This window comes from Aedes aegypti, chromosome 3, assembly GCF_002204515.2.
Source record: "Aedes aegypti strain LVP_AGWG chromosome 3, AaegL5.0 Primary Assembly, whole genome shotgun sequence".
Taxonomy (NCBI): Eukaryota; Metazoa; Arthropoda; class Insecta; order Diptera; family Culicidae; genus Aedes; species Aedes aegypti.
In genome coordinates this window covers 404,715,599-404,739,427 of record NC_035109.1, presented here as the reverse complement: position 1 = coordinate 404,739,427, position 23,829 = coordinate 404,715,599, and the positions used below count along the sequence as shown (strand labels likewise).

At 38.1% G+C, this 23,829-nt stretch overlaps 1 protein-coding gene across 1 annotated transcript in view; it reads left to right on the top strand.

The window, feature by feature from the left end:
- LOC5566698 (transient-receptor-potential-like protein) overlaps positions 1-22,668 on the top strand; it is a 53,812-nt gene extending 31,144 nt beyond the window's left edge. The window contains exons 9-10 of the mRNA XM_001651056.2: positions 20,537-20,759; positions 20,822-22,668. Coding sequence (XP_001651106.2) covers positions 20,537-20,759; positions 20,822-22,377 — 1,779 coding nt within the window. The 3' untranslated portion in view covers positions 22,378-22,668. The remainder of the gene's footprint in view (positions 1-20,536; positions 20,760-20,821) is intronic.
- Positions 22,669-23,829: the final 1,161 nt, after the last annotated feature.

The window sequence follows — 23,829 nt, the reverse complement described above, 5'->3', positions numbered from 1 at the left end:
AATTTGCACATAGGGAAAGTGTACCAGTTATGGCCATAGTGGTTCCCTATTTGGCCATATGTGAAATTTTGATAACTTTCACATTTCCAATCTTTTTGAATGTTTTAACATCAAGATCTATCTTAAATCTAACTACTACAACACATAAAAATTTTTAAAATTTGAAGACATGAAAGTAATTACGTATGGCGAAATAGGGAACCATTATGTCCATAACTGGTACACCTACCCTATATCGCCTCCACTTTTGTACGTATAAGGCCTTTCCGCGACATCTTATACGTGAAATTTTTCACATATAAGCATCGCATTACATAAAAGGTGATTTCATTATACGTACATTCTGGTTGTCTGGGATGTTAAAATGAGCATATTTCACTTTTATGGATTGAAGATTATAACCGGAGATCGGACGTAAAACTGTTTTTTTTGTTTTGCTTATAGACTACATCACACCAATCTGAAGATCTAAATCTCATCTCTCTCATATCAATACAAATATAGATACAAGCGAATATATACATGACATCATGCAGGATTCTTATATACACACGGGGCTTCTGTTTATACAGTTTGATAATTCAAATTGCCTAGAGCCCGGAGCCGACAAGATCGAACAATGGGATATGTCTTCATAAATTCACATACTTCTCGAACTTTAATGGTCCAGTTTTCTAAAAAGCTGTCAAAAACTGAATTTTCAAACATGTTTTTATTTTATTTTATTATTATTATTTATTTGGAAGTGCCGAAATCTTAAAACTTTTCAATTGTTTAAAAAAAAAATACATTATAATTTGTAGCTCTTACGAGCGGATTTCTTCGGACATGTTTCCATCGATCCTGATGTCGCAAATTGTCACGCCAGTGACTCACCTGATCTTTGCTGCTACCATTGGCGTAGGAACAGGCCCCCCTGGCCCCCTCCAGGATCATCCAGCACACCCCCCCCCCCCAGAATTTTTGATAATAAAAATTGAAATTAAAAATATAACAACATAACACGAACCAAAAACTTTTGAATCAATGTACATGGCTCTTGTTATTGACAAAAATCTCTTGTGTAAGTAGTTACGTTATTTTAGAGAAAACCTCGCTTGTCTTACACAACATTAGCGTGGCGGTTCTGACTTCGGTGAATCGCGCGACAACCGAAAACTTAAACGTCCAGCTGTCGATCGATTAGTTACTGTTGGAAGTAGCTTCTTATTGTATGCGATTAGCGCATTTTTTTTCGACATCTCCGTTGTTAAAATACCGTGGTACAAAAAAGCGTCAATATCCTGGAAATTTGATTTCTAAATATTTTTTTTCTGAATAATTCAAATAATGCTGTTCGAGCTTTAAGCATATTCACTGCATTGTGTTTTCTCATGTGTTCGGTGATGATGATTTCCCCTATGAGAATTCACTGAAGAATATATATTACTAAGATTATAAATACAAGAACATTAACTTCAACTCGTAAAATGTCCAAAAAAAATAGAAAAAATACTATAGGAATTTTGTTAGACAATACATAGCGGGAATTTTTGTCGAAAAAATGAGGCTTAACCTTCAAGGAATTTCGACATGGCCAAGTTTTCTTCAGATAAATGGCAGTAATTTAACCTGGTGCGAAAAAAAATGTAACGAAATCGACCATAATGTTTTATTCCAACGATAAATTCTTTTCGATTCAATGTTTGAAGTATTTTTGCAAGAATAAATTTATTGCTCAACTCAATTTAAAAAAAATATATTTTTTCATAGATTATTTGAATGATTTTCAGCAGATTTGTAGCAAAATTTAGTCATAAAACTTTTTGATATTCTCAATAGAATTCAAGTATAATCAAAATCCTCAAGGAATATTGAAAGGTGGCTTCAGAAGTTTTGCAAATCTCTTGGAACTTAGTCAAATAATATTGTGGGACATGTTCATACTTTCAAAGCTTCAATTCCTCCTGGTGGACATCCATTCCAACTATGTCTACTTTTTTTTTGCTTTTTTCAAGTTTATTCAAAAATTTGAAAAAAAAAATGTTTTTGAAATGTCTCTTGCCTTCGAATCTTCAGAGGAAATTTGTTGAAAACCCTCTGGAAAACTTTTGCTTCGGAAATTAGCATAGCGGTAAACGAATCTGTAGCGCAACGTGTACCGAAATAACTGGGAAGAGGGAAACGATTTATTAAGATATTCATAAAGAAATTTGTATAGATCTTCCTTAAAACACTTCTCTAGAAATAATGTTACCAATTATTGTCAGAATCCATCTTGGTTTGAATTTTTGTGCGATACGAGGGCAGAATTTCTAGAGGCTTTCTGGCAGGATTCTAGAAAACCAGCGGTCAAGGAAGGATAGATTTCAAGGATAAATTCTCAAAAAGATTCTGATGGAACTTCTTGAGGAAATTGTTTTATTTGTAAATTCATTACATTTTACATGTGTTTCCCTGGAAATCTGGTATGGAGTGATTCGTAGAGGAATTTGTAAAACAATCCCTAAAATATTGATAATTTTCTGGAGTAGTTTTTTAACCAAAAAATAAAGAGTGTATACATTTTTAAATAATATTTTTGGATGAATCCTGAGATTACCATGTGGCTTATTTATTGAACCTGATAGAATTCCCGACGAATGTTCTGGAGATTTTTTTTAAGAAGTTCAAGAATGAATTGCGAAATCTTAGTGAATTTGATGGAAAATTTCTTCAAAAATTTCCAAAAGAATCGTTAGTGTGATTTAAAATTCACTGGAAAATACTTGGATAAATCTCTGGTAAATTTTTCGGGAGAATCTTAGGAAACAATAGTTTAGTTTTCTAAGAAATCCCTGAACAAATTACTCCGGAAATCTTTGAGTATTTTCACAGAAGAGTTTTCGAAAGAACTGTTGAACGTTTTCAGCTAGAAATTTTATAGGAAAATTAGAATTCTATAAATATTTCTTAGTCAGGGATTTCGAGAGGGTTTTGAAGGAATGCAGGATGTTGCTCATTGACGTTAGAGAAATCTAAAAAAATAATTATCTGTGAAAAAACGATGATAGATCTGCGGACAACTTATTTGAGAAACATGTTCCCAATCGAATTCCTTTTAATTACTCATGAAATACTGGAATTTTACAAAGAATCCTTGGATTAACTCCTGGAAGAATCATTTTTTTTTGCAGGAAGTCTGGATAATTTTTTCTGTGATTTTTTCAAACACTCCTGTAGAGGAACTTTAGCATGAAGTTCAAAACCAAAGTTGGAAAAACTTTTGGCAAACTCTTTGAAGAATTCGTGGAATGAATCCTTGCTTGATGATATTGATGACATTTTTGGTGAGACTTCTAGAATTTAATATACCGTCAAACGGGGCTTCTTTTGACATTATTTCCACATTCTTTAACTTTGAGGATTTGTAACTCTAAGAATTATGGATAGATGTTGATAATTTTTGCCTATATTTAAGTTGTATATGTTCGTAACAAATGTGCAAAATATGAGGCAAATCCATCAAGAAATAACAAAAATGCTTGAATAGCGAAAAAAGCGTGTCCTTCAAGATAAAAAAAAGGGGCTACTTTGGACATTTTCACAATTCGCTAATGAAATGATTTTTTTTATAACTTTCAAACTGATTCAATAAATTGTCGTCCACTGTGATGTTATGGAACGTTTTTCATTGATAAACTTAATGTAGAAAATTGCAAAGCTAGAATCAATTACACATATATAACAAATTTCAACGAAACATGCCATTCACTATTCTCAGTTTGCAGTATGAAACATAAATTTTCCACTTCCTCTTAAATGGAACTATCAGTTACGAATGCTCGATTTTCAAGTTAACATAAACGAACGACGTAACTACTAGGTACTGCGATGATAAATGAGTTATGTACAAAAACTCTTTTTTTTTCTTATTCTGACTGTTATGTGAACGATATGTTGAAGGATCACATTAATACCGGTAACTGATTTAATACCAGTAAGTAATTTTCATGAAAAACGCAATCTATGAAGTAAAGTTTAGCATGATCGTAAAGAAGTAAGTTTGCTTTTGTAATATGCTATTAGCTTCTAAGCAGTTTAGAGCTGGCTTAAGAGTAGTTTAATTTAGGCATTTGAAGGATGCAACTGTTCTGTACTACAAATTCATGTAAATTATGACGAAAAATTGTTTTTTAGAGATTATGTAGTGAATTTGGCATTGGTACGTATTGAAATATATGCGTTTTATGTCTGTTCACTTTTACAAACATTTATTTTATTTATTTTTAAGTTGTAAAATACACAAACCAAAACATTATAATAAAATTAAAGTCGCAAAAATAAGACCTTTGATCAATTATTTTAATAAAACAACAATTTTAAGCAAAACAAATCACAAGATTTTCATGAAACATGACGATTCGATAGTTTTGTGATGCTCCCAATAAGTTTCCAAGACATGGGTAAAATTCAAACAATGTTTGTATAGCCAATGTTTTATACCTTGTGAATATTTATTCGGGCTTTTTTGAAATGTTTTCTTGTTTATCCTGTTATTGTTGATGTTGTTCCAAGAAAAAATCATGTCTAGTGATAGAGCATATATTGGTTAATAAAAGTGCTGAAGACACAAAATAGCTCAGATTAATATTTACGCTGCTAATAAATACAAAAAGTGAGTGTCCAAAGTAGCCCCTGGAATCAAAAGTAGCCCCGTCCGACGGTACTATTTTGTTTGAAGAAATCCTGAGTAATTCCTGAAAATCATTAACAAATTGATAATGAACAACTGGAGGATACTTTAAAGTAACAATTGATAAAAAGTAAAATGTAACAAGTACGTAGAGGACATTCCAGTCGAAAATATTAAAAGAATTTCTAACGTATTTCTGGTGGAATTTTTCAACAGATTTTTAAGCAATTCGATAGAGATTCTTCGAAAAATTTTATCCCAGGCGAACTCAGTGAAAACTGGTAAAGGAGTCATGGAGAAAGCACTGAAAAGTACGAAAATAATTCATGAAGAAAATCCTGTAGGAATTCATAGAGGAATCTTTTCAAAGCACATGGTTGAATACCTGAAAAAATCGTGGAAGCATCACAAAGGACATTCTTTGAGAGTTTTTTTTGTTAGTATTCCTAATGAATTTTAAACTGGATTACAGAATAATGAATCTTTTCCGTAGCGAAAATTGAAATTTACAAATATAAATGATGTACCACGAAATGACAAATAAATAAAACAATACAAATCTGTTAAAATTACGAAATTTGTGAAAATCTTGATTATTGCGACCAACATTCACGGTGCCCCGACAGACCATTATTATGCAAAAAAATTGTCCATCAAATCTGAGCACAGGGCTCGATTCCTGAGATCATTTTGCACCCCTGGGCCAATTTTTAAAAAAATCCTTAGGAGCAATCTCGAGAAATCTCGGTTTGAAGCTTTTGACTTAAAAATTCAATATAATCCATATTAAAGTTTTTCAATAGCATAGAAAAAACCTACAAAACGCACAAAAAGTTAGCCAAACTGTTCTCAACTACTATATAATTGTTACCGTTGTTAAAATTATAAATATTTACAACTGACTTAACTCACCAGAGTGGCTTAAGTATGCTTTTACATGGCGTAAACCAGAAAGCTATTAAACTAAGCTAATAATAAAATCAAAGAAATAAATTTCAATATACTATTGATGTTACGTTCAATAAACGTAAAACATTCAATGCTGAATATTATTAATTAACAGCTTATTTTTCGACTTCCACACTATGTGACCAGCCCACCAAAGTCTGCCGTATTTATTTGCTTAATCAAATTTTCTTCTTTGTTTATCCGGTACTACTCTTGATGTTTACGTCTAGTTTTCCACCGAGTATTGCCCTCAGCACTTTACGTAAAAAAATATCCTGTTCAACATTCTCAGCCCCAACAGGATTATAACTACATGGGAAACATGTTTGTCATATGTCACAAGTGTTCGAAGATTAACAAAGTCATTAACAATTTTAAACAAATTCCCATTAAGCACTACTTAAGTATCAACTTCACTAGGACTTCCACTCTATATACCTTCAATCATTTACTACGTTTTATTTTATTTTTTCGGGATTCATCGTCAATCTGTTTATTGATTTCTAGTAGTTCGGCTCAGTAACAAAAATCTAGCTGTTGCAGGTAATGTCAAAGACTTAAAAATGAGACTAAAAGCTGATTAAGCAGACAAATTTAATCAAGTGTAAGGATTGTAGACGAGGAGCCTTTTTTTGTAAAATTACATGGAATGAAAAGAGATGTGTTTCCGAATTTACTGTTCAATATTGCGTTTTGTCGCTTACACTCAGGGTAGACAATCGTCGCCGTCAAATAGAAAAAGTCGGCGACGAAACTAAAAAAAAGCGTTGTCATCGTCACTCAACCAGCGTCGGATGACGATTTGCCGCAGAGATCCATTCACATAGGCTCGGCGTCATGATGACGATCAAATACGATTCCTTCGTTGTGGGCGAATCTTCGTTCGGGAGCACCAAACCGACTAAAAATATGAACCGAATATACAGTAAACGCTTTCTTTATGTATGTAAGCGTAGCAAGCGGAATAAAGAAATATTTGCTCGTTGACGATTTTGGGTTGAAGTTAGTCATGCATTTTTTTCGTTGATGACAAGACGACGCCCTGCCAGAGTTATTATACTGGATGACGTTGTTTTTTTATTTCGTCGGTGACGAATCTGACGATTATCTGCCCTGCTTATACTTCTTGATTTTGCAGACGATGACTTTATTGGAATCGGTCACAGTGCAGTAAAGCAGGGTTTTACCATTTTGAAGATAGACAACTAAGATAAGCTTGTGATGCCATTTATTCTACCCAAACGTATAAGATCGCATATAGAGAAAAAAAAACAGGTTCAGATGTGTTGATGCTGAGGCAGTTCTTGATGGAGATGTAATTAAAGTTGTTGAAGAGCCATATACGTGTGACGTATGATAATAATGTTTCCCTTGTAGTAAAAACACGTGTTCTAGCTGCGAATATCTTCTTTTATGGATTACGTAACCAGCTTAGGGACACGCAACTTGCAAATGGAGACGACATTTCTACACTGTTGCTTGATAAAGGCTTATCTGACTTCAAAGATCCATTATTTCGTTAACAACTTCGCCAAAACACCTCGCGATCCTTTATCGTGCAGCACTGAAAAGTGTTTCGAAAACTTGAGCAGTTTTTTAATAATAATGCAAAAAGAGCAACGATTAATACAAGCTTACCTAAATGAAACATCATTGTCAATTTGCCCTGTATAAAACGCTTATTATTGGCCTTCTAAGCCCATTTATTTAAGAATAGGAGCGAAAACTATTGAGCGAATAAAATAGGCAAACTTCAGTGAGCTGGTCATTTAGTGCGAATGCCGGAAAAGTCGTAAATATTTCTAATTATTGCAACGGTAACAATGTTATACTAGTTGAGAACAGTTTGGCCAACTTTTTTAGCGTTTTTGTAGGTTTTTTCAGTGCTATAGAAAAATTTTGATAGGGATTATATTGAAATTTTTAGTCAAAAACTTCAAATCGAGATTTCTTGAGATTCCTCCTAGGGAATTTTTTAAAAATTGGTCCAGAGGTGCAGAATGACCCTAGGAATCGAGCCCTGTGCTCAGATTTGATGGACAATTTTTTGCATAATAACGGTCTGTCGGGGCACCGTGACATTCAGACATCATGTATACGCGCTTCACATCAAGAGCTTGAGATCAGCTTGCCATGAGCGCACAAAAATAACCGCGCGCTTGAGCACGTGCTATGGGGAGACACATTTTTTTAGATCTCATGTAGCAATGTACTAGCTCAAACGATCACATCTGCACTGGCTCATGCGCCGTCTCATGAGAAAATCTCAATGTGACAGTGCATTTGAGCCTCGCAGGAGAAGGTTTCAGAAGCAAGGAAAAGGGATTAAACTATGGATCAAACTGCCCGTAGGCAGTTTCAAAGGACTGACGTGATTTAACGCGGTTAAGATTCAAGAATCTGAATTGAAAAACTTGGGCTGGCCACCGAAGAAACACAGGCATAGACCGAATTCGTATGCTTCCGTGGGGTCATTGTACTAGGCAAACATAACTGCATGAAAGTACTCCTAGTAAGCGCATGTGACGAGCCTCACGAGATGTCTCATGAGACTCGCTCACTAGGATATATTTTGTACGTATCTGCATCTCGTGTCTCACATAATCTGTGAGCTGCGATATGGAATATCGCATGGCACACTAGCTCATTCAGGTATACATGAGAAATACGACACTCTGCCAACATTACTTCTGTAAAACAAGTATCTGCTAGGCCCCCCTTGGCCTCCTACAGAAAAAAATCCTAGCTACGCCAATGGCTGCTACTAGGAATTCGATCGACCAACTCCGACATTTTCGCGATATTTTCTCTGAAGTTGGGTAGATCAACTTGTTCCATTGCTTCGTCAAACTGTTTTAATTGATTCTCGTCTATGGTTACTTCGGTTTCCGCTTCAATCACTCTTGCTGTCACTGATTCCTTTTCCGCTTCTTCTTCAATTTCTGTGCTCCCAGTGATTTCTTCTTCCAAAATTTCGATAATTTCTTCCGTCATCGTATCCGTTTCGCTCGGTAGAACTGCTGCACCCGCTTCCACAACCATTGCATAGGTTGACTGAGATTTAGCCTGACAAGAGCTCCTGCGATGACCTTCCAATTGGCATACGAAGCACTTTTCCTTGAGTACATCGTAATACACCTTTGCTCTCCATTTACCGATGTCCAGTGCTGGGGGGATATCTTTTTCAATCTTCATATATACTCCTCGCACACCAGTATATAGGTGGTCCAGTCCGAGATTTGCTGGAAATTTTTCTCGCTCTATTCGTTGTATTTTCCCATATTTTCCAAGCGCCTGAATGGTGTCATTGTCCGATACCTCCGGGGGCACATCAAAAACACGAACGTAATCAATAGGGTCGGAAAGCCCTGTCTCGATTTTAGTGCCAAACGCTTAAGTTTAGGCCAAAACACATGTTTACTCAATTTTCCAATGTTTTCCGTTGGTTTAAGTCCGAAAAACATGTTTTTATGTTTTTTTAGATTTTGACACACCCCTTGGCTTAAACTCAAATTTTGGGTGAATTTTGTTTTCCGTGTCCCTTCCGAAATGTCAGATAGGAACAACCCCAGTGTTAAAACTAAAACCCCTGTGATGTTTTTGTCGACTAAGCGAACGTCAAACATGATCTCAAGTGTCAAGGTTCATTTATGGACCAAATTTTAAAATTAATGTTTTAACATGATATTGCCGTTATTTGAGTGGGAAAAATTGCTAAAGTAGTTGAAGTAACATGCTCTTTCGTGTTGTTGAATAAAAACAAGATTTTATCAAACATTTTAGGACCCAATTACAACTCCCGCAGTCAACATGCGTAGCTCGACTGATCGTCCACTGGCATAACGGAATTTGACTGCATCTTGATTTCGTCGTAGTGCTTCCTGCATTGCAGCTTCCGAGTTGAATTTGATGCACAAGCTTCGGTCTGTTCCCATTTTGTATACGGTTTCCATGTTTATCAAGTCCGTGTTCAAGACCTTAAGGAAACCAGAAATTTCGACCCAGGATGGTCTCGGTGATCCAAATGGGAAATCAAATTTCACCGTATTCTATATCATCTCAATTTACCGTTTGTGCTTGGGGGTACGAGAAATCGAACAATACGTACTAACAGATCGAACCGAAAAAAAACTACCTTTTCAGCTATCCAATGTCCACTGCTATATTAGACGCGTCCGGCGTTGACGAGCGCACAACAGCAACTGAAAACATATTCACAGACAAACAGACGTCACACTCTCACCGATGTCCATCGACCACCTTTTTAACGGCCGATTCAAATATATGGTAGGTGGCCAATCCACCACCCGCAGCACTCGCATCGTTTTTGTTCGCGTTTGACGTTTACACACTACCGCCATCTGTTGGTCCATCGGCCAAACACACCGATTTTAGCATTGGGCGTACATGTCATCGTGACTATGATTTTGATCGGGATTTGTTCTAAGTGTTACGTCTGTTTGTCTGTGACATATTTTTAGTTGAAAAACAAAATTAAATATTCATCTACAATATCAAATATTTATGAAAACATACAAAAATTTAAAAAAAATCTTTTTTTACCCTTAGTAGGTGTATGACCAAAAACCTTGATTTTTGCTTTAAAACTCAAGTTTTTCATCTTCATCAAAACTTGTGCAATTTTAGTTTTCAGTATAAGTTTTTCTGACCGGTAACTATTTTTTGCCTAGATTTAACTTTCCCACATACATTTTTTTCCGTCTGTCGTAAACCCCATTAAATTCACAACTAGAGTGTCCAATTCCCAGCCATTTGGCTCGTCCCGGGATTCAGGACAAAAATCTATGCTTGTCCCGGGAAATCTCCGGATCCAGGGATTTATCAAATTTTCAATAAAACTAGCATTTCGGTTGCAATGGAAGTACAAATTTAACAATATTTTTTTAATAAATAAAAAGATTGACTTGATATCACTTTTTATTATATCATCTAATGATCTTTCAACTGCACTATTTTTTGTTCAGTAAAATTAGGAAAAAACACCAAGTCGAATTGTCCCATAATGAAAAGTAAACGCATGTCAGTCTCACTGCAGATTTTCGCATCATGTAACACAAAAATCAATCGGTATTTGGTCATCTTTATTTTTTCTTGGAAAGGTACTTACTTGATACTTGATACTTGATGGGCTACAATCCGCTACGTTGAATCTACGCCGAATGGATAATTCTTATCCACTGGGCTCGGTCCTGAGCCAATCGCTTCCAGTCGCCCTGAACGATGAGTGCCCTCAAGTCCTCTTCAACTGCAAAAAGCCAACGTGTGCGCGGCCTACCACGAAGCCGACGGTACTTGGTACAACTCATGATTCATGCGACGCCGCTAGATGCCATTTTCTTGTTTACCGCCGAGTATTGTTCGCAGCACTTTACGCTCAAAAACTCCAAAGCTTTCCGGTCGACCTCTTTTAACGTCCAGGATTCATGGCCGTATAGAGCAACCGGAAGGGTAAGAGTCTTATACAGCGCGAATTTTGTTTTCGTCTGCAGGCTACGGGACTTAAGCTGGTTACGGAGCCCGTAAAAAGCCCTATTCGCAGCTGCAAGACGCCTTTGCACCTCGCGGATAACATCATTATCGCAAGTCACTAAAGTACCAAGATACACAAATTCTTCCACTATTTCAAATTTTTCACCACCTAGCACCACTTCACTACCAACGTCACGATTGGAACCACGCTGTCTACCAGCGATCATGTACTTAGTTTTGCTGGTGTTGACGGTAAATCCAATCCTCGCTGTCTCCCTTTGAAAAGGCACGAATGTCTCTTCTACGGCTCGACGATCAATTCCGATTATATCGATATCGTCCGCAAAACCCAGGAGCATATGCGACCGGGTGACGATGGTACCGCTTCTTTGCACGCCCGCTCTCCTTATAGCTCCTTCGAGAGCAATGTTGAACAAAAGATTCGAAAGCGCATCTCCTTGCTTCAATCCATCTAAGGTTACGAAGGAGGTTGAAGTCTCATCCGCAACCCGCACACTTGATTTCGATCCATCCAACGTTGCACGAATCAGTCTAATCAGTTTCGCCGGAAAACCGTGTTCTACCATTATCTGCCATAACTCATTTCTCTTAACTGAATCGTACGCCGCCTTGAAATCAATGAACAGATGATGAGTCTGCAAGTTGTATTCCCGGAACTTATCAAGGATTTGTCGCAAGGTAAACATTTGATCCGTCGTTGATCGGCCCTCACGAAAACCAGCTTGGTATTCGCCGACGAAGGACTCCTCCAGCGGTCTCAATCTGTTGAACAGAACACGCGACATTATTTTGTACGCCAAATTGAGGAGCGTTATTCCTCGGTAATTGGCGCACTCCAATCTGTGACCCTTCTTATACAGAGGGCTGATGAGGCCCTCCAGCCAGCTAGCAGGCAATTCTTCTTCCTCTCATATCCTTAACAGAGTACGGTGCAGTATTTCGTACAGCTGGTCACTACCGTGCTTGAAAAGTTCGGCCGGGAGCTCGTCTTTTCCAGCAGCCTTACAGTTCTTCAACTCCTTTATCGCTCTTCTAACCTCATCTAGCGTCGGAGGCTCCACAGCTTGTCCATCGTTGCTGATGATTAATCTGTTCTCAGACGCGCTCGTGTTCTCTCCATTCAACAATTGCTCGAAGTGTTCTTTCCACCTGGCAGCCACCAAGATTTTGTCAGTCAGCAAGTTACCTTCGCGGTCATTGCACATGACGGGAGACGGCGCAGTTTTTCTCCGTACGCCATTGACAGTTTCGTAAAATCTCCGCATTTCGTTTTGTTCGATGCTGTTTTACGCTTCAGTAATGATGTCTTCTTCATACTGCCTTTTCTTTCTGCGGTGAATTCGTTTCTCGGCTGCTCTAGCTTCCTTGTACCGCTCTCTATTCTGCCGGGTACCAGACACTAACATCCGACTTCTGGCAACATTCTTCTCATCCGTCACATTCTGGCACTCCTCATCAAACCAACCGTTTCTGGGTCGTCTCTGAGCAGTACCTATCACCTCTCGCGCTGCTGTGCTCATCGCACCGTGGACTCCCACAGAATGTTGAGGTTGTCGCCTACGTTGTATCCACTCATCAAGCTTCCGGCGGTACTCGTCTGCTACACTTTCTGTTGATAAGCGCTGGATATTGAAACGCAGCGGTCGCTGTGTTCTTGTGTTCGCCACGGTAGACAACCGTGCACGAATTTTACTAACAACGAGATGGTGATCAGAGTCGATGTTTGGGCCTCTAAAGGTCCTCACATCGATGACATCCGAGAAATGCCGACCGTCCACCAAAAAGTGGTCAATTTGGTTGCAGAGCTCGCCATTTGGGTGCATCCAGGTGTGCTTTCGGATGTCTTTGCGTGCAAAGTAGGTGCTGCTGATGGCCATCCCTCTAGCTGCAGCAAAAGTTATTAGCCTTAGGCCGTTGTCATTGGTGGCGGAGTGAAGGCTCTCCGTACCAATTATAGGGCGGAAAAAATCCTCTCTTCCGACCTGAGCGTTGGCATCCCCGATAACAACTTTTACGTCATGTTTTGGGCCGTAGGTCTTGTCGGTAATAATAAAAGGACAGCTTCTTCATATCAAATAAATCATTCCCCGCCACTCCCCGCGGAGGTATCTCATTCAAATGCTCTTATAATTCTAAGGAATCGACTAGAGAAGAGATCTTGCCTAATTTTGCCCAAACATTCGTTTTGTACTAAAGTAGTGAGCCTCAAAATGTACGGAAAACCGCAATTTTGTTAACATTTTGTTCTACGAACACCAAAATATAGTGAATGTGCCCAAAAAAGGGTCTGTAATTCTGAAACATGTTCCACAACACTTGTAATGATCAAAACTTGTCAAATACAGTGAAACCTCCATGAGTCGATATTGAAGGGACCATCGACTCATGGAAATATCGAGTCAAGGAACAGAAATCATTTGGAAAGCTGTTTCAAGGGACCATCATAGTAACCATGAAATGTTGTTTCTAGTATGGTTCCATGAGTCGATATCGAGTCATGGAACATCGACTCATGGAGGTTTAACTGTATTGAGAGTGCGTAATTTTTGCCAGGAATTTTTGAATATGGCCCACTGTGTACGGTGAATCGCAAATCAAGCCATCTGTAAAAGTAGGCATTGAGAAAATGGGCTGTGAAGTTTCCAAACTCGTTTCCATACGAGCACGATAAAAAGAAACAAGGTATTATATTCCTAAAAATGACATTTGGTAGTGACGTCATTCCTATCGCAATCTCGAACGAGTGGGGGGGGGCATGGGGCAAGATCGACACCCGGGGCAATAGAGCCACCTCTAATTTCACGTAGTTCAAAGCAATTTTTTGATGTTAAACTCAGGATAAGAATAAATCGAGTACTAATTGAGAGTTGTGTAAATATTACAGTTAAAAATGTTTAGTACAAAATATTAGAAAAATGTTTTTAACTCACCAACGCGAAAAATGTGAATTATTATGAGAATGTAAGACTGGAAAACAAGGTTTGACTCCCAAAAAATACAAAACATATTGATTGTTCCGCACAGTATTGATGATTTTCAATTGTTTAATATAGCTGTGAGGAAATTTTTACGAAAAAGTCTTTTTGACATTAAGTTTTACATATATAAAAACAGTATGTCTTATGGGGCAAGAGGGACACCGCAATTTTCTCATATAAAAAATGACCTTTTATTTTTCTTGTTTAATATTGCATTAAATCAATGTTTCCTACTAAATAAAATCAAAATAAACCATTTTGGACATTCAAAATGGTTTCTGAAAATTTTTACTATTATTGTTACAGTCAAATAAGATGAGAACTAAATTAATTTCGTAAAATTACTTTTTAACTATAAGTCAACTTTTATCCCTCAGTTTTTATCTTTACTTACTCTAGAATTTATCGTTTAGGCGGGGAAATAATAATATACAAAATTTGTGGCATTTTGCTCTGGTGGTCTTCTTGCCCCATACAAGTGGCACTCTTGCCCCGTGCCTCGTTTAAAAACCTCATAAGAAAGGGCATTTTCAAAAATCTCAAATCATCAGGTGTTTCTCATATTTTTGAAATCTATCGATAACATCATTTAGAACAAGAGGTAAGGTTGCCCCAACACTGGAATAATCTTCAAAAATTGTGCTAATCGACCATGATTTGAGCCTATATATCTTAAGGTGTCCTTCTTGCCCCCCCAGCCCCCCTACAAGAGAAAGCAAAGCCTGCTCTCTTTTAATATCCTTCTAGCCCCACGCTTGGCGATACATGTTTTTATTGAAAATCGTTGTTTACACGTGGGAATAGCCTACCTTGTTGTGTATACCGTGCATACGAGTTTGGAAGCTATTCAAAAACTTCTTGAGGATTGTAACATGTTCAAATCGTAATGAAACTTTCACAATTTACTTTTTACTACGATGCTCGCTATGTCTGAACTAGATGATTATAAAAATCGAATGTACATCGGGGTTTTTCTAGCTAGAAGTCAGTATTTGGTTTATATTTTCATAATCGGAAGGTTTTAAAATATTCCATCGGTGAAATTTTTATTTTTTCCACATTTAAGCTATTTTTCATACTAAAACCCATGAAAATCCAATATTCAACGCATTTCAGCTCAAACAAAATGCATGGAAAAAATGTCACCAATAGAATATTTTAAAACCTTCTGATTATGAAAATATAGACCAAATACTGATATCTAGCGAGAAAAAATCTGATGTACATTCTATTTTTATAATCGTCCGGTTCAGATATAGCGTGCGATGTCTTTCCGAGAAAAATATAGAGACGATGAAAATACGTCTCATTTTTGTGTTAATACACGATGCTAAAATCTGTAGTGGGACTGATATGCGGTTACTTTTCATTATGGGACAATTTGACTTGTTGTTTTCTTTCTAATTTTTCCGAACGAATTATATTGTTTTATTAGTGCAGCAGAAAGAGATGTTAAAAACCGAACTCGACTCAATTCCGACAAAAATGCAGATGAGACTGACTAGCGGTTCACGGCAGTATAGATTTTTAAATTTACATATCCCTTTCGGGACGGACCACATTTGAGTGATTATTTCAAAATTTACCCTATAAACTCATCATCTCGTAGAACAAAACTTTCTTTATTTTGGCTATTCTAACAATCCATGAACTTTTTAGGGTCAAATTCAGACCAGCACAATTGTGCTGGTCCGTCCCCAAGGCGGTCGATGTTCGAAAAAAAAATAATTTTTTTTTTGTTTTTTTTTAGAAAATTGTTCCAGTCATGCTTTTTTGAAAAACTTTGGGCCTGTATTTTTTTATTTCGTCATTAGGGTGCGCTTTCGTGAGATAGGGTGATCCAAAAATTCAGAAATATATTACATACATTAAATTATACATTAAAATTTAAAAAAATATATGTATATTTGTAGATAAATTCGACTGGGATGTTTGAGATTTAAACTACGTTTATTTGGCTTTCTCAGTCATGGGAAAAAATCAAAACGGTATGTTTTGCTTTGCCGAAACGTCGGGCAAAGCAAAACATACCGTTTTGATTTTTTCCCATGACTGAGAAAGCCAAATAAACGTAGTTTATATGTATATTTTAATTTATGTTTTTATTATAATAGGATCGAAAACTATGTACGAGAAATAAAAACACTTCATATTTTCTCTAAGATTCAAAGCATTAGGTGACGATGACGTTTATCGTTATAATTCAAGAACTAGTCTAAATGGGTAAACATACATGTGTGAATAACTTGAAAATTAATTGTCTCAACCAAACCATCTTGGTTTTGCTATGTTTGTTTATATCCTCAAAAATTATATAAGATATTTTTCTCAAAAATAATTTATGGAATAAAAATCAAAATTGAAAAAAATAATAAATCTTCGAATACTTTAGTGGAATACCTATAAATAAATTAAAACCAAATTCAGCACTGTACCATTTCACTCTACTAGAGTTTGTAGAATTAATTTTTTAGAGACCACCTCAAACCTCTTTCGCTCACTATACCTAACATATACACTATCACTTTTGAAATCACATAGTCCTCCTTCAAATGATACTTAAACGATTTTTTTTGTAAAGGTTGGTAACATGGAACTGATAAATTTTCAATTACTGGAATCATTCATTTTGTTCCTAGAATTTAAATGGAAACATCAAAACATTCAGTCTGCGTAAGCAGCTTCCCTAAAAATTCATGTAAATTTACGTAATATGTGCTCGACAGCTTGGACTTTGATAAACAAGAATGACGCATTTTTAAGCGCAAATAATTACCATCAAATTTCTTTTTCTTCTTTCTGACGTAACAGAATCCTGCTTCGCAACTTCGCATGAGCACTTCCACAGTTATTAACTGACAGCTCTCTTTTCTAATCTACCGATTTTGCATATGTATATGGTGTGACAGGTACGATCATACTCTACGCTCAGGGAAGTCGAGAAAATTTCCTTCACGAAAAGATCCTGGATCAGCTGGACTCTAACCTACGACCCTCAGCATGGTCTTGCTGAGTATTTGCACGTTTACCGTTATGACTATCTGGCCCCCAATATCAAATTTACTTTATTTTATTTTTTACATAGAGTATTTTGCTTAAAATTATTGAATTTACGTCATTATAATATTAGTTTTTAGTAGTTTGTAGGACTGAAAAAAACTTAGACGGATAACTTACATATTACAGGGTATTGTCAAATTCAGGTCATTAAAAGGTGATTATAGAACGAAGCCACGCCTCAAAATTTCAAGAGCACGAGACTTGAGAACCAAATAGCGCTCCGCGTTGAAAATTTATCCCATTGGTCACCACCAGCAGGCAAGCAGTTTAATTGATTTTCAAAGCGAACTGTTGTCAGATATTCCAGGCTTCTGCACTTGAAAATTCACAGTTTGGCTTCATTTTATAATCACCTTAACCATAGAAAAGCATGAATTTGCTTTTTGACCTTTTAAAGACACTGACAATCCATAAGACAGCTGCGATCAGCAGGCTTTTTGGTTTGCCATGAGTTTTTAAAGTTTCGCATTTCATTAGAGTACAAAGGAAAATGGAAAGCTCTGGCCATACTCGTAAGTTTTGTTTTCCCTTCCGTTTCGATTGCATGGGCACTTTCAGCTGTCAACCCTGTAGGGATTATGAGAGGTTAGAAGCAGAGTATAGTTAAAACTATACTTAAAAAGGTCCAGTCACTACAAACCCTACCGTGGAAAGTTTCCTGGAAAGCATTATGTACGATTATGATTTTTGAAAGGAGCATCACACGAATCAACAGACTAGCAAGCAACGCCAAATGACACAGTCGTAATACGTTCATGACGAAAAAAAAAACACTGTAGCGGGAATTGAACCTACACTTCTTTGATCGATACAGCTAGTTACTTTGCACGGCAATGAAGTCCAGATTTTAATTTTTAATATATCAGTCTCAAAATTCAAGATTTGGAAAATATATTTTTTAAGGTAAAAGAAACGAAGCGATAGGGGAATTGGGGGTAAAATGAACACCATAAGCAATTTTCGTGTTTTCTTACTTATGAAGCTGTCAGATTCGTTTTAAGTTGCTCGAAATTGAAGAAGGATGTTTATGTCATGTCTTCTTCTTGGCATTAACGTCCCCACTGGGACAGAGCCGGCTACTCAGCTTAGTGTTCTTATGAGCACTGCCACAGTTATTAACTGAGAGCTTTCTGTGCCTAAGTTGCCATTTTCGCATTCGTATATCGTGTGGCAGGTACGATGATACTCTATGCCCAGGGAAGTCAAGGAAATTTCCATTACGAAAAGATCCTGGACCGACCGGGAATCGAACCCAGACACCTTAAGCATGGCTTTGCTTTGTAGCCGCGGACTCTAACCACTCGGCTAAGGAAGGCCCCTAATGTCATGTAACGAGTTGAAAAATAATGTGAGGGAAATAGAATTGTATCAACATTATAATAATATTGAAAATTTCTCTCCATAGATTCAATGTTTCAAACATGTAGGTAAAATGAACATGCACCGGGGGTAATATGAACGTATATTTGGGGGTTAAATAAACATGTAATGGAGGTAATATGAACATACGTTGGGGGTAATATGATCATGCAGTGGGGGTAAAATGAGCATCATTCAAATTGAACGGGTTGCGGCATGATTTTCGGAATCTGGTACATGATTAATACAGATTTCTCAGACATTCTGCAATCGATGGAAAGTATAGCCGCCACCATTTAAATGGCTGTCCTTGTCTGTCTTTGTATTTTTCTCGGGTGTACTCTAGGCATCTGGAATAAAATCCGGTGGTATACGCCCTGCCTCGGTGCTCATATTACCCTGAGGTGTCCAGACGTCCAATTTTCAACATGAGATTATAGCGTCGAATTTAATTCTTTGACTGAATAGAGCATTTAGATTATGATTTAGGCTAGAAATGAGTGTAGAATACACATCTAATACAAATAATGTTGGATTGGCAACAAGTTCTGACAGGGTTTCCCGCGTTTTTCGTTTTTCAAAAAAGTCTAAATGTAGCGTGACATAATTTGTGTACCATCCCTTAGTAGTTTAGTTGAGTATTTTATAGTACTGCAAAAGTTTAAAGTTTCCCAGTTTAAAACGCATTTCGTTCATCAACATCATAAACAACATTTTTGCGAGTAATTCTAGCATGGGCTGCATACATCAACAGTATGCCATTTTAAAGACTTTGTAGTTCAGAAGCAAATAGTAAGTAAAGGTTTTTAGCTCCAGTTGTCTAACTTTATGAATATTACAGCAGATATTGAACCAGCATGCATTGTAGAACACCAAAATGGATTATCGTTTCAACATGATATTGACAGATTATCAAAGCAAGGGGACATTCAAATATTACGTCCATTGTTTTTAAGTCTATCTAAATCCTTCCTATGCTCACTATCACATTTTTTCCAAGCCCCTAGTACATGCACTATCACACTTTCGTACACCTCCATTCCCCTAAATGATTGACGTAATTTTTGAACGTTCCCCAAACATTTTACTGTTTCTTAAACATTGCTATAGGAGATTTAAGACACTAAATGTGATTTCCAATCTATTTCAGATATGGATTTATAAAAAAAAAGTTTGAAACCAAAGCTATGAGTTTCTGTTACATAGTTTTTGTACGGTACATAATTTTTATGATTCGTATTTATTCACTCATTCATGTTTTAATGCAATACTATGCACTGTTGTGGACATTGGAACCAGATTCAGCTGCTTAACTTGATCAAAATACTGAAAATGATAATTGGTTGTCCACAACGAACATCGACCGGGTAAGTGCCGGCACCAGCACAATTGTGCTGGTCCCACTTTGTCCCTCCAGAAATCTTTGCTGTGTGAATCAATTCTCATTTGGTCTTCACCATTTCAAAGAATGACTCTTTCACTCTCGATTCGTATCTGTGCATACCTAGAAAAAACGAATAGTTGAAAAGTTGCGACAGATAAAACTTTTTCAATTCTTACGGTGTTTGTTTACATTTTGTTTACCCTGAGCTGGTGTTTTCTAAACACGATGTAAACAAAAGTTTTTGTGCTTGATTACAAGTATCAATGATAATTCAATAATCGAATTCAAAAAAGTTTAGTAAAACAATGATTTATTGGCTAAAAGAATCATTCAATGTCATGGGTGCCCAACAGCACAATTGTGCTGGTTCGTCCCGAAAGGGATATGTATTATAATAAAGATAACCAGTGATCCCGAGGGTTTTTTAATGCAATTCATAATCCAGCACGATCAATCTACTTTACTCTGCCGGGAACGCAACGCCTAAAAAAAGAAGAAATATATGATGAGTGCGTCTTATTGCCGAATTACGAACAATTTGGCATGCAAAAACCCTCTGGCCGAAGTGAATCATGCCGTTTTAGTTCTTTACCCTAGCAATAATGTATTGAATAAATTAATGAATCCAAACTATTCACACAGCGCCGAAAGGAGGATAAAGAACGCGCGGAACGGTACACCAACGTGATGCGGTCTCTTGTTTGGCGGTACGTTTCAGCCATGCATCGCAAGATGGAAGAGAATGCCGTCACCGAGGACGACATCAACGAAGTCAAGGGCGAGATCTCCGCCATGCGGTACGAGCTCTTGGAAATCTTCGAGAAGAACGGTATGGACGTTTCGGCAGCTGATCGTAAGGAGAAAGGTAAGCGTTTCTTCTCATACTTTATGTTGAATGGTACCATTGATTTTGAACTATGTTCACAGCTGTCCTCGCCAAGCGCATGAAGATCTGGGAACGTCGTCTAATGAAGGACTTCCACGTGGCGCCTGTCGATATGCAGGACAATGCACTGGAAGAAGAAGACGAGGAGGAAGACGCCAACCCATTGGCAAGATTCCGACGTGTGGCCAGGAAGGTAGCCACACAGACGACCTCGGCCAAGTGGGGTCAGGTCATGTCCGGTGTTGGCATTGAAACCAACTCGCAGATCGGTCGCTGCAAGAACCGGGACAGTTTCCGGCAGCAGCAACAGCTTCAGAAGGCAATGAATGAAGCTCGTCGGCTGGTAGAGCGGAGCCCTCTGCCGCGATCAAGAAGTGCTTCGCCAATGATGGACGGATACGAAGACGAAACTACCAATACACTGTTGCAGTTGATCAACCAATTGGCCGAAGAAACGGGAGGTGACGTCTCGCCAGGAAATACACTACATGCCTCAGGCAAGCACAGTCGTTCTACGACTCCGCTGAACATGCTCACAGCTCAGTTGCAGACCATGTTGAGCAAAACTCCATCGCCAATGCCGATGAAATCGTTGAAAACTGGAGATGCTAGAACACCTGGTAATCTGAGTCGTTCACCAGCGCCACGAATGGAAGGTAAAACTCCATTGGCTTCCATAAGCGGCAGCAAACCTACTTCTCCCGAACCATCTGCTCCCGTAGAGACGAAAACCAATTTGGGAGTAAGATCTCCTCCAACAATCAAATCTCCTCCTCCAATGAAGAGTCCCATTCAACCAGTTCAATCCCCTCCTCCAATGATTCGCATTACCAGCACTGAATCTCAGTTGATTAAGAAATCGGAATCCAACGACAGTCTTGTCGACGCTGCCCCAACTGTTGAGATCAAACCTCCAACTCCACAGCCCTCGAAGCCTTCTTCGCCAGTTCTACCGAAATCAGATGCTCCGGGTCAACCAGAACCAGTAAAAAAGGTTGAAGAAAAACCAGGCGAAACAGTAGTCCATGCGGATGACCCTTCTCCGCTAGTGGCAGGAGTTAACTCACCGCCAAAGGTCATCAAACGTAAGGCTCCAACGCCGTCAGCACCAGACGCTGCAGCAGCTGGAGATATTGCCGTATCTCGCCCGATTGCTGCTAAGCCGCAACCTGGCCAGGGAATGCTACCTCCTCCTCCAAGCAAAGAAGAACAGACTCCAGCCCCATCAAATATCTCTATCCCAGTCCTTTCCACGACCCCAGCCACACCTCTCCCAGCTACCAAGAACCTTGGAGCTACCCCTAAACAGCCATCTCCTGCTTCAGTACCACCCCCAATAGCACCCAAGCCGCAATCACCTCCACCAGTGCCTCCCAAAGTGACATCGCCACCGCCCACGGTCAAAGTGGAGACCATGGCCGAACAGCAGCAGCAGTCGGAGGTGACTTCGAGTACCGAAAAACTGATCGGTAGCAGCAGTGGAGATCCTTCGGCAGACGCTGCACGGGCTGCCTCCTCGCCAACCTGTCTCCGTCCGATCAACAAAATTGCCGATGTGAAAACTATCAAACGGCAGCCCAAGAGTGGTTGGTTGTAAAAGCGACAATCGTGGAAAGTTGGTGGTGGTTGTGTGGGTTATTCGCCAAAAGTCTGCTTTTGATACTTATTCCATATTTGCTATTCATATTTTAAACTTTCAACCTCATTTTAATTGGCGTGTAGGTATTTTAGCAATAAAAGTGATAACATGGGGAAAACGTTGCCAAAGAAGTGAAATCTAGTCTATATCTATACAACTGTTGAGCAAAATATTCAAAACTGTATCTGAATAAGAAAGGATGTCGTGATACACTGAAGTAACTATTAAAATATGCCATCTTTGAAAATATTCCGACATGTAAAATTTGGAAAGAAAGCCACAAATTTCCTTCGACACGTATCCTCACACGAAATATTATCAATGAAACGCTGGCAATCAGTGGTGGAAAGAATCATGACGTTTACGCAAAATGAACCAATATTAAGTAGGATCCACGCTCACACGCTCACGAACCAACATCGGGCGATCGTGGTCACAGATTCTTGCATCGGAGAACCAGAACAAAACAAATGTAAAAAGAGCGTGATTGCTGAATGAGCAGAGTCTGCTCACAGCCGTCCTTTTTTCCGTTCATAGCTATTTTTGTAAATAATTGGATGGATTATTATTATAATAGATAGATTACAAACTAATGTTCGACAGTAATGAGAAAATTGACCGATATGTAGTCTTATTGTAGAAATATCACAGGGAATCGGACGCGTGATTGCATGTCAAAATAAAATGATGCGATGCCCTTTACAGTATATGTGTTCGGGCGATCGTGAGCAAAGAAAGCAAGAACGCAATCGCACAAAATGAACCACCGATGCTGTAGCATTTTTCTGGTATGCGTGAACAGTAGACTGGCCCTTAAACAAAAAAGTTGTAAAACTTAATGGGGCACCCCCTAGATATGAGCCTTAGGGTAAGAAAAACGCTCTCTCAAAATTTCAACTCAATTGGTTGCTCCACCAGCTGGCGCAATCGTTATGAAGATTGTATGGGATATTCGTCTCTAATATATTGAATATTGACCCTATGTCACTGTTTCGTTCCGTATACTAATTGTTCGCGTTCAAAAAAGCCCAGAGTGACAAATACACTAGTTGATACCCTAATGAACATAATTGCAGAAGGTTGTATCTGGATTTAATCTCATTTTCATTACTTTTTCAGCTGTTGAAAGTTAGGCTTAGATCAGCACTCCCGTACAGTCACTTATATGCATGCGACATGTGCCTCAGCTCGCCCAGCGTCATAGGTGGCTATGATGCGCTTAGTGGTTACCTCCAAGCTATGTCGAAGAAATGCAAGCAGTATTGCATGATATACTTCAGATGGTTAAAACACCAACTTTATTAATTTTGATCGTGGTACAATCTTCTACAATATTCTTCGCTATTATATCAAGTAGTGTTTTTGAAATTCTGGGTCCAATTGAACGCGATCATCAATTTTCCTGAACCA